This window comes from Oncorhynchus masou, chromosome 13, assembly GCF_036934945.1.
Source record: "Oncorhynchus masou masou isolate Uvic2021 chromosome 13, UVic_Omas_1.1, whole genome shotgun sequence".
Taxonomy (NCBI): Eukaryota; Metazoa; Chordata; class Actinopteri; order Salmoniformes; family Salmonidae; genus Oncorhynchus; species Oncorhynchus masou.
Window position 1 is genome coordinate 47,214,596 of NC_088224.1, and position 12,406 is coordinate 47,227,001.

The window sequence follows — 12,406 nt, forward strand, 5'->3', positions numbered from 1 at the left end:
GAAAGTATTCAGACCCCTTCACTTTTTTCCACATTTTGTTACGTAACAGCCTTATTCTGTGAAATTGATTAAATTGTTTTTTCCCTTCATCAATCTACACACAATACCCCATAGTGACAAAGCAAAAATGTTTGTATTAAAAATAAAAAATGGAAATATCACATTTACATAAGTATTCATTGTAAAGTGGCTGTTCCACTGGATGTCAGAAGGTGAATTCACCAATTTGTAAGTCGCTCTGGATAAGAGCGTCTGCTAAATGACTTAAATGTAAATGTAAATGTATTCAGACCATTTACTCAGTACTTTGGCAGCGATTACAGCCTCGAGTCTTGAAGGTCTCCCATCTCCACAAAGGTTACTCTGGAGCTCTGTCAGAGAGACCGGGGGTCCCCTCCCTGACCAAGGCCCTTCTCCTCCGATTGCTCAGTTTGGTCGGATAGCCAGCTCTAGGAAGAGTCTTGGTGGTTCCAAACTTCTTCCATTTAAGACTGATGGAGGCCACTGTGTTCTTGCTGCATACATTTTTTTGGTGCCCATCCTTAGATCTGTGCTTCAACACAATCCTGTCTCGGAGCTCTGGGGATAAGTCTTTCGACCTCAGACATGCACTTTCAACTGTGGGACCTTATATGGACAGGTGTGTGCCTTTCCAAATCAATTGAATTTACTACAGGTGGAAACATCTCAAGGGTGATCAATGGAAACAGGATGCACCTGAGCAAAGGGTCTGAATACTTATGTAAATAAGGTATTTCTGTTTTTTATTTTTTTAAATATTTGCTCAAATTTCAAAAACTTGTTTTCGCCTTGTCATTATGGGCTGTTTGTGTAGATTGAGGAAAACTTTTTTTTACATTTTAGAATAAGGGTGTAACGTAACAAAATGTGGAAAAAGTCAAGGAATGGGTCTGAATACTTTCCAATGCACTGTATCTCTGAGAAAATTATTTTGGTAGATAGCCAAGACGGAAAGGAAACAACACTTTTTTTCAGGATAATTTGAAGGAAATACCACCTAACATCGGTTTCCAAATAGCGACAGGGTTTGGCTTTCATTTTAATTATAGCGTAACCCTCAAATCCATGAATTCATGTCAGGCCAGAGACATTTATGGGAGGAGTGGCCATTTATTTATTCTTTTACCACCGTGGTCTGAAAATGATAGTTGTGTCCCTCTACGGACTGACATGTATGACAAAAAACACTGATATTAATCTGTTTTAAGCAATCAATTTTGTGAGATTGTGATGAATATAAACTTTAATATGAACAATTAACCATTCTGAGGTTAAAAGTATGTGCATTTCCTGTAATATTGTGTGGTGAAAACTTTAGTCTGTGTAATGTAGCAACGTGTTCTGTCCACCATAGACAAATTAGCATAATATAACATAATGAAATATGTCAAAGTAATGCAACATTTTAATATAGGGTGACAGTAAATGTAGCACACTCACCCATTATTACAATGACATCTATTTCATCCTACTTTAACCAATTTAAAAACACAATTTAACCAGTCAGTCTAGACTAGAGCTTCCACATGGTCTGTGCAGCAGGCTGAACATTTGAAGTCCCTACTGTCGATGCGAATTTCAACTTCAAAAACACCTTTTGAGATCCACGATGACATAGAAGCGCATGGGGTTGTCCCTGGGCCTGGAGAGTGGGAAGTGCACTGCAGACAATCTCGTCCTGGCCAAGTCCCTCATTCCCAAGTCCCTGGAGATCTACATCATAGGTGAGAGTTGGAAAATGGCGTTCATTGACAAGCATTTTTGACGTGTGTGTGCATACGTGTGGAAACAGGCCATTTCTGTCATTTCAATCTGTACTCGTCTCTCCTCCCACAGGCATGGCCAGAGGCACCAGTCAAACAAGGTAGATTACCTCTCATAACTTTTCAATCAAAACTGTAATTTGAACACTATCCACTACCAAATAGGAACACTACACATGAAGAGTGATATTTCTATGATCCCTTTGTGGCTCTGTTCAAATGTAGTGCACTATATAAGGGTGCCATTTCGGATGTAGCCAGGAAATGATTCTGTTTTTGTGTGACAAAGTGTTTCGTTGCACACCTTACTGATAACCGAAAAGCTCAAGCGATATAGAAAAGCTCAAGCCATATAAATGACTTTAGGTGGCATGATTGATTTTAATTTGAGAACTGAAGTGACTGACCAGTGGTGTGGATTGTCAGGTTTCAGCTCTTTCCCAGATGACCTGGACTCTGCCTCTTTGAATGGAAGGAGGAGTTACAGCCACAGTAGCGCCACCCTCTCTGAGTCTCGAGGCCAGATGCCCAGCTCCTTCAACGAGGAAGAGGAGGACGATGATGACAACGAACCCTCTTCCCCAGAGTGACTGACGGACAGACAGCTAGCCAGGCATCAGTGATGCACCATACCTCTCTCTCTGACGCAGGTCTCTCATCTCCTACTCTGTTCACATGGGGAATGGAAGTTCTCTGGGGATGTGGCCAGATATACAGGAAATAGGTTGCCAGTCATTCAGGTCTATGATATGATATTTTAGAAGCATTTATATATCTTTTTCTGTCTTAATTTCTCCCTTGTAGTTATTTTGGTCAATGTCTTCATGGCTGCTGCCCCTGTATTTCCTGCAGCGGCGAAAAGGTTCCAAATTTTTCTGCCAAGAGGCGATATCTGCGTAATCTCGAAAAAATCTGTTGTTTTTAGATGGAGTGCAATGTTTTGTAGTCATATTCTACTCTACATACGTGCTAGAGGAGTGTGGCTATGCATAAAAACATTCACCACAGACTCGTGCCGGAATATTTTTCAGGATTATTGAAGATGTCTTCTTATTAATTTCCCTGTTACAATGAAACATGTCAAACGTATATGAATAGTATGTGTGTTGATGTATGCTATTGGTTTGACTTTCTGTTCCTCCTTTAACGCAATGTTTGTCTAATCAATGGGATCCTGTCCAATCCTATTCTAAGTTTGCATTTTAATTTAAGGTCTGTTTAGGTTAATAGAAGTCTTCTAGAAGATTTCTAGGCTTCTTTAAACCACCCCAAAACATTCTGTAAAATATATATTTTATTACTCTACTTATGATACTCCTTTACTAATTTTTGCAGTTTAATGTCAGCCATTAGATGCAACTGTGTGGAAAGATGCCAGCAGTAACCTTTAACCCATGTATTAGCCCTACCTTGTCTAGAAACAAGGGTACATGAGTACATTTAGTTTAATTTTAAGTGTGAATTATTATTAGTCTGTCTATCATCAATGCCTTTTTTAATATAATCATTGTGCCGATATGTGATGGCCTATTCCGTTCAATGCGTTGTATCCTCCTGAACACAACCTCTGTGTCATCGTGACCTTTGGACACTTGAGCACATTAGGCCCTCCACTCTGGACATTGCACTTGGGGAAATGTGTGTACTCTCTTTTAGAATGTTCTGCTTTGTGGTTGCAGATATGACTGGGTCTGTAAATATACATAAACATAATTTTGGCTAAATTAATATTTTCAAGAAGAATTTTCTCCAAGTTTAGGTATTTATCTCTTGGACACAACATTTCCTTGTGTCAGTAAGCCTTCTATTTAGGACTGTGTTTCTTTGTCCTGGTCCTGGGGACACAAAGGGGTGCACATTTTTGTTTTACACACCTGATTCCACTAATCATTGATTTGATGTTGAGTTGATTAGTGGAATTGGGTGTGATGCTACTTTTGCAGCCTTTGGGTCCGCAGGACCAGGATTGAGAAACACTGATTTAGAAAATGTCCACTTGGTTTAATGGGTAAGATGTTGGTTTGATTGGTGACTAAATGATTAAGTGTGTGGGTATGTAAAATGTTATGACCCGTTCTTTAATCCTTGAGCGTAACCCTTTTAGAGTAGAAATCCCCAGAGTGAAATTCTCTCTCAGCCTTGCCAAGGCCTTCTGTTTTAAAGATGGGTGCACCTCAATAGTCTCAAGTAGCTTCCTCTTCATCTGCACCGATCTGAAATCATGGGATAGTTGAAAACATTAGTGCAGATTAATTGAGTAGGCATTGAGACTGAAGAGGAATTTAGCCAAAATTATGTTTATGTATACTTTAGACTAATTGAATGTACCCATTGAAAAACTTCACACTTACATCTGGGGCTCGGCATCTGATCCAACCATAAATCTATAAATTATTTTTTTTCATTTGACCTTTATTTAACTAGACAAGCCAGTTAAGAACAAATTCTTATTTACAATGACGACCTACTCCGGCCAAACCTTGACGACGCTGGGCAAATTGTGCGCCGCCCCCTATGGGACTCCAAATCACAGCCGGATGTGATACAGCCTGGATTGTGCCCCTGGACTGAGAGGATTTAAGTTCAATATGTAGCTAGATGTACAAGGCTAATGTTGCCCATGAGAGGAAGTTAGGTTTGTAAGCAAGCATTTTAGCCAGGTAGCCTGTGACAACAAAAAATAAAAGCATGTACTTCATGAAAGTCATAAACTGTTTTGTCGACATGAAAGCGAGGAGGATGGCAAGTAAGGTTAGTAAACATGTTTTTTCTACTTGCACGAACACACACACAGACAGACACACACACACACACACATCAGAACCATGAACAGCCACGTCATATTTAGCTTACGTTGATTGGACTAAATAGTTTTTAGTATCTCATTTGTCACTGTATTAGACAAAGCATAGGTGATTTGATGATGTTGAAATGGTGCTGGAATAGTGGAGGCAACTCCTGTTTCCTTTTCGACTTGTGGTAACTCCGTGGTTCTAAATCAACAGTTGATTAGTAGTCCGTAAATGTCGGAAACATTAACTTGCTTGATCATGCTGTAGGTCATGTAACTGTTTGTTATATGCTTTTTGGACTTCACCGGACAGAGGTTGCTCCCTGGATTTGGGAATTTATTCTGCCACTGTGTGTTCTTATTGTCTCGGCCTTAGGCCTATATACTGTATCATGGCGGCAAGGCATATGAGCTAACAGGTTATAGAGCAAACAATGCAATTATCACAACACATGTTGTAATATATATTTTTTTTTTCTGGCTTGGCTTCCCCAGTGATTTTACCCACGCACCGCTACTGCTCTCTCGGAGTCCCAGAATACCCACATTGTGTATATCCGTTCCTAAATCCAGAGCAGTTTCATTGCTTGAACTGCCTTGTAATACTGAAACACTATTTTACCCTATCTAGTGTGCTAGTGACCATTTTGTTGTAAAACTATACAATCTTTATTTTCCACCATGTCTTTTTATTTTTTTTATTTTTTTTACCTTTATTTAACTAGGCAAGCCAGTTAAGAGCAAATAATTATTTACAATGACAGCCTACCAGGGAACAGTGTTAGCAGAACGATAGAATTTTACTTTGTTAGTTCGGGGAGTCGATCCAGCAACCTTTCAGGTTGCTGGCCCAACGCTCTAACCAGCTACCTGCCACCCCAGTTATTTCATAAGAGGCTGGAAGCGCCTCGGTTCAGCCCAGAGCAGTGCCCCGGAGCAGGTTAGTGGTGATGTGGCCTTTTCAAGGTCACAAATGGTACTAGGCACCTGAGATTCTGATACCAGCATCCCTCCAGTTGCAAGCTCACTCCCACTAGATATTTCCTCTGGCTAAAGAGGAACCTAATTATCAATTTTCTTGGAGAGACCCACCCAGGTAACACATGCACACTGAGAGGTTGGAAGTACAGGATCAGCCACAGCGCAGCGTCCCTGGAGCAGTGTATGGGTTAAGTGCCTTGCTCAAGGGCAAAACGCCAGGAGATGACAGTGGTATCAAATTGTATTTGTCACATGCGCCGAATACAACAGGTGTAGAACTTACAGTGAAATGCTTACTTACAAGCCCTTAACCAACACTGCAGTTCAAGAAATAGAGTTATGAAAATATTTAATAAATTAATATTATTTTTAAACAGTAACATACGAAAATGACATAATAACGAGGCTATATACAGGGGGTACTGGCACCGAGTCAATGTGTAGGAGTCAAATCAAATCAAATTTTATTTGTCACATACACATGGTTAGCAGATGTTAATGCGAGTGTAGCGAAATGCTTGTGCTTCCAGTTCCGACAATGCAGTAATAACCAACAAGTAATCTAACTAACAATTCCAAAACTAATTTCTTATACACAGTGTAAGGGGATAAAGAATATGTACATCAGATATGAATGAGTGATGGTGCAGAGCAGCATAGGCAAGATACAGTAGATGGTATCGAGTACAGTATATACATATGAGATGAGTATGTAAACAAAGTGGCATAGTTAAAGTGGCTAGTGATACATGTATTACATAAGGATGCAGTAGATGATAGAGTACATTATATACGTATACATATGAGATGAATAATGTAGGGTTTTAAAGTGGCTAGTGATACATGTATTACATAAAGATGGCAAGATGCAGTAGATGGTATAGAGTACAGTATATACATATGAGATGAGTAATGTAGGGTATGTAAACATTATATTAAGTGGCATTGTTTAAAGTGGCTAGTGATACATTTTTTACGTCCATTTTTCCATCATTAAAGTGGCTGGAGTTGAGTCAGTATGTTGGCAGCAGCAACTCAATGTTAGTGGTTGCTGTTTAACAGTCTGATGGCCTTGAGATAGAAGCTGTTTTTCAGTCTCTCGGTCCCTGCTTTGATGCACCTGTACTGACCTCGCCTTCTGGATGATAGCAGGGTGAACAGGCAGTGGCTCGGGTGGGTGTTGTCCTTGATGATCTTTGTGGCCTTCCTGTAACATTGGGTGGTGTAGGTGTCCTGGAGGGCAGGTAGTTTGCCCCCGGTGATACGTTGTGCAGACCTCACTACCCTCTGGAGAGCCTTACGGTTGTGGGCGGAGCAGTTGCCGTACCAGGCGGTGATATAGCCCGCCAGGATGCTCTCGATTGTGCATCTGTAGAAGTTTGTGAGTGCTTTTGGTGACGAGCCAAATTTTTTCAGCCTCCTGAGGTTGAAGAGGCGCTGCTGCGCCTTCTTCACGATGCTGTCTGTGTGAGTGGACCAATTCAGTTTGTCTGTGATGCCGAGGAACTTAAAACTTACTACCCTCTCCACTACTGTTCCATCGATGTGGATAGGGGGGTGTTCCCGCTGCTGTTTCCTGAAAACCACAATCAACTCCTTAGTTTTGTTGACGTTGAGTGTGAGGTTATTGTCCTGACACCACACTCCGAGGGCCCTCACCTCCTCCCTGTAGGCCGTCTCGTTGTTGTTGGTAATCAAGCCTACCACTGTTGTGTCGTCCGCAAACTTGATGATTGAGTTGGAGGTTAATTGAGCTAATCTAGGATACTGGGGTGTAATCATTATTCCAAACAGTTGCAAAATTGTTCAATTTTGCCACTAAAATGTATTTCTATTAGACAAGTTCAGGTAGGTCCCTGCCTGTTTCGTTCCGTTTAAGAAACGTTTTACAGAATCTGTGTAATGTATACACCCTTGATGACAACCCTCCAGTTGCAGCTGGCTCCATCAGATTTTTTCCCTTCAGACCTCTAACTCTAGGCTCCATGACGGCGCTAACAGAACATATAAACACTGACAAAGAGTTAGAATAATAGAATAAACAAGGTGCAATTTCTAAATTTGGTTGTGCATTGCAATCACTCAATTAGCCCATTTCAGCAAAAATAATTACGATTGGTAAATTATTCTAGGTGCCAGCTATCTAAACTTGTAAGCATGATTGAATTACCGACTGGGTGGGGCCAATTAATAATCAGTTATTATATTTAAAATGGCTAAATCTTCTCTCCGACCCATGGCCAAATGTATTGTATTGCAGCAAAATTGCTTTAAAACGTCAAAATGTTCTCTATGCCCCATTGGAAAATGTGCAGAATTGTAGGAAATGAACTGTAAAACATAAATTGTTTATTTTAGCTGTCATGAGGGGGGCTGCTAAAATGTTTTGCTGTCAAGGTTGGAGGTGTATGGATGTGGGTAGGCAGACACACAGCCACTGTGGCCCCTCATGACGAGTTCCGTTTTTTTTGTGTCCCACCCCATCAATGTTGCCCATCCCTGATCTAAATTAATCTAGCATACTTAAAAACAATAGGACCTTTAAGATTATAAATAACAAATCAAATGAACCAGTCCTCTGAGTTTTGACTACCGAAAGTGCGCATGCGCTGAGATGCTTCTAACGCGAATTCTCCACCAACTCAGTTGCTGCAGTGCTGTAGCAGTGTTGAGAGGGTAACCGGAAGGGACTAGGCTATATTGTCTCGGAAATAACACTCGATACATTTTTATATATAAAGAGGCAATCCATCGTTTATTGACCGTTTGGGCATTATAACATTCTTAACCATCTACGGTCATCATTTTGAACAACCCAAAGCCAACCATGTCGACCAAGGAGGAGACACCCGCCGCTGACGGAGACAAGCCGCAGACGTCCTCCTGGAAAGATTCTATCTACAACCCACGAACAGGAGAGTTTATTGGCCGAACCGCTAAAAGCTGGGGTAAGAAACAGGTTTGTGACGAGATCTGATCGGGTTTGCATATTAAAACAATTACATTTCCCATTGATGTGACAATTCATAGCCATACAAAGTCTCATTGACCGGCTTTAATCGTTGATCAATGTGAATGCAGCCATGGATGCAAATGTGTATATTAATTTTGATCATTCAATAAATAGCCTATGTTTTTTAGAAGTAGGCCTACATAACGGAGACGTTTGTTCGTTGTGATCTTCGCCGCAATAATGGCAACAGCCAATCAAAGTTGATCTAATGGGATCGGAATGTTTTTTTTTTCCGCTCTGTAGGGACCTTCCCCGTTATAACCAAATATTCCTTACGGTCACTGATCTACTGAATTTATTTCACATATCAACTGCTATAGCCTCGAATACATGGTTTCCTTATGTCCCCGGACTTAGAATATTGTAATAAAAAATGTAAACTCTGTCCATTCACATATATATATATTTTCTCTCAATGTTTCCCACACATGGCTCGAAATAGGCTTTTTTGCCCAGTTATTTGCGAGTTATTAACTATTAGGTAACTAGTGTAGGGGATTACACTTTTAAAACGATTTGTCATTTAAAAAAATGACGGAGCCTAACAGGCCGAATTTAGGCTGCATAAACCAGGTCAGTAGGCTAATATGTATCAGAATAAATCGCAATGGAATTAATTTAAATTGGGATTATAGCATACTAGATATATCCAAGTAATAATCGGCCTGTAGCCTTACCAACACTTCCCCAATTTCGTCCCCCATTAAACTGTTCTTAGAATAACCTATAATGCACCTTGTATCCTCTTGAGAAGCAGTCTTGCACGAGGCTGGCAAGGGATATGGAGCATGCATACACTGTTTCATCCTGTCATATCACTCTTCTTATTTTATTCATAGTAGGTATAGGCAGATTTTGTGTGGCTTAATTCTACAATCGACTATTGGCATTGAATGACATACTTGTTCCAGGCATTGATCTCATCCAGGTTCGTTTGAAACTTTGTTGCAAAAAATGTTGATAGGCTATGGTTAGTGACACTTTGTTTCTCCAATACAGTAATAGAGCGAAGCTATTTCTCGGCCACTACTCACGTGCAGTCAGTCAAGCTATAATTTATTTATCATTTGTAGAGTTCTACCTCCTATCCTCCTAAAATTCTCAAGATCAAATCAATTGTCTCTCATTGGGCACAGCAGGCACACAATTTGTAGCCTACTGTCAATGATAAATAGTGGGGGTTTTCTCTCTACGCCGGTCTTGAGTTGCAGGGAGCATAAATCCATTTTTGATTTGAGAGAAATTCTGAGCACATATATGCAGACATGCTGTAACTCGGTTTTAAAGCAGAAGATTGTGTGTGCATGTGCTGGTGGGCATCTGTGTGTGATTGTAATTGTGCAAGTTAACTGTGGCATAATTGTGCTCTGTTGATTCCTTCCCAACACATGCCCTTGAATATGGTTTATACTCTAGTAGGCTACAAACATGGGAAAATGGTAGGCTTACTGATGCCATGGGGGAGGTAGAGCTAGGCAACTCCTATGGTTTTATACCAGATGTCTGGCATTGAGGTATAGAAGCAAAGACACTAGGCTTCAGTCAACACTTGTCATCCAGGACCTCTATACAAGGTGGTGTCAGAAGGCCTAAAGAATTGTCAAATACTCCAGCCACCCAAGCCGTAGACTGTTCTCTATGCTACCACACTGCAAACGGTATCAGTGCAACAAGCCTGGAACCCCACAGGACCGTGAACAGCTTCCACCCACAAGCCATAACACTGCTAAACAAGACTGCTATATAGCTAATCAAATTGCTACCTGGACTGCCTGCATTGATCCTTTTTTCCTCTCTTGCACTGACACACACACGTTGTTGCTAATTTCTATTATCTATCCTGTTGCCTAATCACTTTACCTCTATGAACATACAGTTGAAGTCAGAAGTTAGTCAACTACATTTGAACTCTGTTTTCACATTTCCCGACATTTAATCCTTGTAAAAAATCCCAGTCTTAGGGCAGTTAGGATCGCCACTTTATTTTAAGAATGTGAAATATCAGAAAAGTAGTAAAGTGTTTTATTTGGTAGCATTGCCTTTAAATTGTTTAACTTGGGTCAAATGTTTTGGGTAGCCTTCCACAAGCTCCCCACAGTAAGTTGGGTGAATTTTGGCCCATTCCTCTTGACAGAGCTGGTGTAACTGAGTCAGGTTTGTAGGCTTCCTTGCTCGCACGCTTTTTCAGTTCTGCCCATGTAACGGATGTGAAACAGCTAGCTTAGTAGCGGTGGTGCCAGCTAAATTGGTGACGTCACTTAGACTTTGAAGTAGTAGTTCCCCTTGCTCTGCAAGGGATGTGGCTTTTGTGGAGCGATGGGTAATGATGCTTCGAGGGGTGACTGTTGTTGATGTGTACAGAGGGTCCCTGGTTCGCGCCTGGGTATGGGCGAGGGGACGGTCTAAAGATACTGTTACACCCACAACTTTTCTATAGGATTGAGGTCAGGGCTTTGTGATGGCCACTCCAACACCTTGACTTGTTGTCTTTAAGCCATTTTGCCACAACTTTGGAAGTATGCTTGAGGTCATTGTCCATTTGGAAGACCCATTTGCGACCAAGCTTTAACTTCCTGACTGATGTCTTGAGATGTTGCTTCAATATATCTACATAATTTTCCTACCTCATGAAGCCATCTATTTATTGAAGTGCACCATTCGCTCCTGCAGCAAAGCACCCCCACAACATGATGCTACCACCGCCGTGCTTCACGGTTGGGATGGTGTTCTTCGGCTTGCAAGCTTTCATGTTTTTCCTCCAAACATAACGATGGTCATTATGGCCAAACCATTCTATTTGTATTTCATGAGACCAGAGGACATTTCTCCAAAAAGTACGATCTTTGTCCCCATGTGCAGTTGCAAACCGTAGTCTGGCTTTATTATGGCAGTTTTGGAGCAGTGGCTTCTTCCTTGCTGAATGGCCTTTCAGGTTATGTCGATATAGGACTCATTTTACTGTGGATATAGATACTTTTGTACCTGTTTCCTCCAGCATCTTCACAAGGTCCTTTGCTGTTGTTCTGGGATTGATTTGTACTTTTCACACCAAAGTACGTTCATCTCTAGGAGACAGAACACGTCTCCTTCCTGATCGGTATGATGGTTGTGTGGTCCCATGGTGTTTATGCTTGCATACTATTTTTTGTACAGATGAATGTGGTAGCTTTTTTTAGGCGTTTTGAAACTGCTCCCAAGGATGACCCAGACTTGTGGAGGTCTACAAAAAAATTCTGAGGTCTTGGCTGATTTCTTTTGATTTTCCCATGATGTCAGGCAAAGAGGCACTGAGTTTGAAGATAGGCCTTGAAATATATCCACAGGTACACCTCCAATTGACTCAAATTATGTCAATTAGCCTACCAGAAGCTTCTAAAGCCATGACATAATTTTCTGGAATTTTCCAAGCTGTTTAAAAGCACAGTCAACTTAGTGTATGTAAACATCTGACCCACTGAAATTGTGATACAGTGAATTATAAGTGAAATACTCTCTGTAAACAATTGTTGGAAAAATGTCTTGTGTCATGCACAAAGTAGATGTCTAAACCGACTTGCCAGAACTATAGTTTGTTAACATGAAATTTGTGGAGTGGTTGAAAAACTAGTTTTAATGACTCCAACCTAAGTGTACGTAAACGTCTGACTTCAACTGTAAGTATCAAAAGTAAATGTAATTGCTAAAATATACTAAGTACAAGTATAAATAATTTCACATTCATTATACTAAGCAAACCAGACGGCACAATTTGTTTTAATTTAAAATTTACGGATAGCCAGGGGCACACTCCAACACTCAGACATAATTTACAAACAAAACATTTGTGTTTAGTGAGTT

At 40.6% G+C, this 12,406-nt stretch overlaps 1 protein-coding gene across 3 annotated transcripts in view; it reads left to right on the plus strand.

Annotated features, from left to right (window-relative positions):
* Positions 1–785: 785 nt before the first annotated feature.
* LOC135552449 (sodium/potassium-transporting ATPase subunit beta-3-like) overlaps positions 786–12,406 on the plus strand; it is a 67,519-nt gene continuing 55,898 nt past the window's right edge. Inside the window, exons 1-3 of one of the 3 annotated variants that reach the window (XM_064984089.1) lie at positions 786–1,745; positions 1,858–1,885; positions 2,211–4,535. Coding sequence is in view for 2 of the 3 variants with exons in the window: in XM_064984090.1 (XP_064840162.1) it covers positions 8,384–8,504 (121 nt within the window). In the remaining variant the exon portion in view is untranslated. Of the gene's footprint in view, positions 1,746–1,857; positions 1,886–2,210; positions 4,536–8,177; positions 8,505–12,406 lie in introns of those variants that run through there. The other 2 variants (XM_064984090.1, XM_064984088.1) reach the window with 2 other exon arrangements.